General features: G+C 36.6%; 1 protein-coding gene across 2 annotated transcripts; it reads left to right on the forward strand.

Moving 5' to 3' along the window:
- Positions 1–983: 983 nt before the first annotated feature.
- Positions 984–3,526, forward strand: LOC122084984 (coatomer subunit zeta-1-like). Of its 2 annotated transcripts, none has more exons than XM_042653400.1 (4): positions 984–1,162; positions 1,290–1,364; positions 2,100–2,184; positions 3,143–3,526. In XM_042653400.1, the coding sequence occupies exons 1-4, from the start codon at positions 1,026–1,028 to the stop codon at positions 3,200–3,202; spliced, it is 357 nt and encodes a 118-aa protein (XP_042509334.1). In that variant the 5' UTR covers positions 984–1,025; the 3' UTR covers positions 3,203–3,526. The 2 variants fall into 2 exon arrangements, with proteins under 2 accessions (XP_042509334.1, XP_042509333.1); XM_042653399.1 differs by having other exon boundaries at positions 985–1,162; positions 1,287–1,364.
- Positions 3,527–3,981: the final 455 nt, after the last annotated feature.

The following is a 3,981-nucleotide window of genomic DNA, read 5'->3' on the forward strand; positions in this document are numbered from 1 at the left end:
AGGTGAGGTCTATATAGAAGACTTGCTTTTTGGGGGATTGGTGGTTGGGGGTGGGATGGGTTACCAAACATTTTACTGCCTTGACCTGATAAATCAGTCCACAAATATAATATTGGCCATGTTACTACTTACTATTCTACCTCCTTTGTTCATACCTAAGGTACTTATTTGTACTTGACAACCTTTCTATTTGCACATACTCTTAACTTCCTTGTCTTAGTGGACTCCTTATTTGATTCTTATACAGCTATAGATTCGCCAAGATCTCCTCCTGCCTCTTATCTTCTTCTTCCACCTCCTCCATTCCTCCATCGACCTGGATGGCCTCTCTCCCGAAATTCTATACAACAACAACAATAACAACAACAACAACAAAGCCTTATCCCATAAAAATGGGGTCGGCCACATGGACCTTGCTCTTATGCATGATTGGGATAGTGGATTTCTTCCATAGCACTTGAAGACCATTAATCATTAATATCTGTTAAAAGCATGTCACATTTTGCTCAGTCAAATCAGTGAAAGGAATTTTGAGGTTTTTATGGAATTGGCAAATGGCCGCAATACCTGATCACTATACACACACAGTTTTCCTTCAGTTCTATAATTAAAACTCAAACTCAAATCAAATTAAAAGCAGGGAAATCTGCAAGATGTTACTTTTTTTTTTTATGTTACAATTATTTTTGTAGTCACATTGGCTTGTTCTTCTCATTCCCAAGATAGTAGATAATATTTTATTCTTGATTCTAGCAGGAACTGGAACTAACTAAATTCAGGCAACCACTAACACCCTCTCTCTCCCCCCCCACCCCCAAAAAAAAAATTAAAAAATTAAAAAATAAATAAAAATAAAATGTAACATAGGACATCTCTGTTTACATACAATTCCTAGATATTTGGTCTTCTATACTGTTTATTTCAGATGCCAAACAAATCAAAATGGATAGTGGCTGGCATAGTTTGGGTTTCCGTTATGTGAAATTTAATCCGTTTCTATTTCATCATCTACAGCGGAAATAGCAATGCTTGATAATCACATCATTGTCTATAAGTTCGTTCAAGACCTACACTTCTTTGTTACTGGAGGTGATGATGAAAATGAGCTCATCTTAGCCACAGTACTTCAGGGATTTTTTGATGCTGTTGCCCTCCTCCTCAGGTACTGTTAGTCTTATTTGTGACCTCAACCCCCTGTTCGATGGCCATTCTTTCTTAACTTGGAAGTTGATAGTTTCTTAATTTATGCACTTATGCTACCTAACACCAGCATCTTCTTGGTTCAGAAGCAATGTAGACAAAAGGGAAGCACTAGAGAACTTGGATCTCATTCTTTTATGCCTTGATGAGATTGTTGATGGAGGGTATGCATCATATCTAAGCCTTTGTTGTCTGAACGATTCCTTTTACCCCTCTTTCTCTCTCTTAGGGTTGAGCAATGTGGGTAGGCAAGCTAAAGTTAATTACTTTGTGGGTACTGTCTGGTCATGCATCTGTTCTTCTGAGAGTGCTCCATTTTAAATGGATCAAAAGCTATAAAAAAATGCCCGACTCCTATCACGTAAGGTGGAGTGACCTAAATGGTAAGTGGTGTTAAGGGGCAATACAAGTTTTCAGCTTGATTTCAAGTCCTTGACAGCAGCGACATTTGATGGTAATGGCACTTGATTATTCACTTCTCAAATGTGGCACAATGCTGATCACATTTTAGGGTTTTAGTATGTCTTGGCCTTTTGTTGTCAAAATGTGAAAAAAATATATATTTCTGCCTTGTAGATGAAATATCTTAAAAAAGGACCGTCTACTATGTGAAACATCAGGTGACCAGAACTTGTAGGCTCCAGTAGTTTTTATCGTCATGAAAATGTAAGGAGGAATGTTCCTCTCTGAATCTCTGGGTCATTTTGTTTAGTATTTCAGCTAGAAGTTTAATTTTGACATAATATTATGATTGGAGGGGAGGGGGTCTGAAGGGGCATTTTTATCGAACTGATATTTTACCAAAAGTTAACGACATTGCAGAGTGGAAGCCATGGTTTATAGTTTTTACATTCATTGCAATGGTTACTTATCTTGATTTGAGCAATCTGTCTTTGCAGTATGGTTCTTGAGACCGATGCAAATGTTATCGCTGGAAAAGTCGCGTCCCATAGCATGGATGCTGGTGCACCCTTGTCAGAGCAGGTGATTTGGCTCTCATCCTTACTAAGTTCCCCACCCTCGCCCCCACCCGCACCCCTCCTCCCAAAAAAAAAAAAAAGAAAAAAAGGTAAAAAGAAAGAAAAGAAAGAACTGAAACCGTCTTTTAAAATTGAAGCAAATCGAAAAAAAATCAGTTCGGTTTTGGTTTTAAAAAGTGAACTTTCATTTGTTCAGTTTGGTTTTGGTTTTTGACTAAAAACCATTGGTTTCTGTTTTGAAAAGTGAAATTTCATTTGTTTGATTTGGTTTTGGTTTTTGACTAAAAACCATCGATTTTGGTTTTGAAAAGTGAAATTTCATTTGTTCAATTTGGTTTTGGTTTTTGACTAAAAACCATCCGTTTTGGTTTTGATTTTGAAAAGTGAAATTTCATTTGTTCGATTTGGTTTTGGTTTTAGACTAAAAACCAACGGTTTTGAACCGAATAAAGTGTAACCCATATAAATCGAATCAGATTTAATTGAACCTAAACCATACTAAACCCTACAATCACGTGTCTTTGCTGTGTTATGGAAAATTACCTTTTATGAGTTCTTTATTGAGTTTTGTAAAAGCACCGAAAGGTATTGGATTTGACATTGTGAGACTGTTTTTTCATGATATCGTAATTTTCTTCCCAACTTTATTTGTTTCAGCAGGTTATTTCGGCGTAAACTGAATTATTGAGACCGTGTATGAATCAAATGAAATCAAATACAGAAACTGAATATGAGTCAATTTGGTTTTGATTTTGAGGTTATGGAAATTATTTGATCTCAATTCGATTTTGATTGGTATGTACTATAACTTGAACTGAGCCGAAATGGATTTGAAAACCAAAATCGGACTGATTGATACCCTTATTATGTGGAGAGGGTGGGGTGGATAACCAGGGAATATGAAGGTCTCAATCCATCGTTTTGGTTTCTTACGGGTTTCAATATACGTTCTGTTGTTGCAGACTATATCTCAAGCACTAGCCACTGCTCGTGAACATTTAACAAGATCCCTTCTCAAGTGAGACTTGCAAGCAGGAAAGACAAAGGTTAGGCCTGTTTGGCTGTTTGCCTCTAAGATTTCCTTGGGGTAGGGCAGGATGCTTGGTTTTTACTTCGATCTTATACTCTTCCATTCTTTTAAGGACAATATTATTCAGGCTATCAAGGGGATATTTTTTTCTTTGGTTTTTTTTTTTTTTTTGGGGGGGCGGGGTGGGGTGGTGGATCTTATTATATAAGCTCATTAGGTTGCATGTACCCTTTTGTAACATGCTATGACATATTGATTGATTTTGGTACAGTTCATTAACAGATGACTTGCAAAATTTCTCAAAGTATTCAAAACATATGTGCAAAGGGGCGAATAATCTGCTTGAGGTCGAGAATTTTGCGTGCCATTTCCAAGTCTCGAATCTATCCAACTTTGTCTGAAAGTAGTGAAGAGCATTAAACATCCTGTGTAAGTGACCTCAAGGAGATAGGAGGAGTTGAACTCAGAATCACACGTTTCGTGAGGCAAAAGTCCCTTACCAACTTGGCTACCCCTTGGGTCATAGAACCTTTAACTACTAAAATATGAAATTATCCGTAAATACTTGTTGAATAAATTCTTAGGAAATGGTATTACCTCCATGGGCATATTAATTTTTCTTTTCATTTTTAATATTCTATACAAGATTCAATTTAACGTTGTTCAATATGGATTATTTCTACAAACTTCCAATCAGAAATTTGAAGCACAAGCGTACGAAGCATATACTCCCCCTTCCTTTTGGGTGGTAAATCTAAAAAGTTTGTTATT

This window comes from Macadamia integrifolia, chromosome 7, assembly GCF_013358625.1.
Source record: "Macadamia integrifolia cultivar HAES 741 chromosome 7, SCU_Mint_v3, whole genome shotgun sequence".
Lineage (NCBI taxonomy): Eukaryota > Viridiplantae > Streptophyta > Magnoliopsida > Proteales > Proteaceae > Macadamia > Macadamia integrifolia.

Excerpts from the sequence above, each read along its gene's own strand:
- LOC122084984 (XM_042653399.1), top strand. The coding sequence starts at position 1,026 with ATGCTTGATAATCACATCATTGTCTATAAGTTCGTTCAAGACCTACAC. Across the intron at positions 1,163-1,286 it reads GCTGTTGCCCTCCTCCTCAG|AAGCAATGTAGACAAAAGGG; the intron begins GTACTGTTAGTC and ends TTCTTGGTTCAG. Across the intron at positions 2,185-3,142 it reads GTGCACCCTTGTCAGAGCAG|ACTATATCTCAAGCACTAGC; the intron begins GTGATTTGGCTC and ends CTGTTGTTGCAG.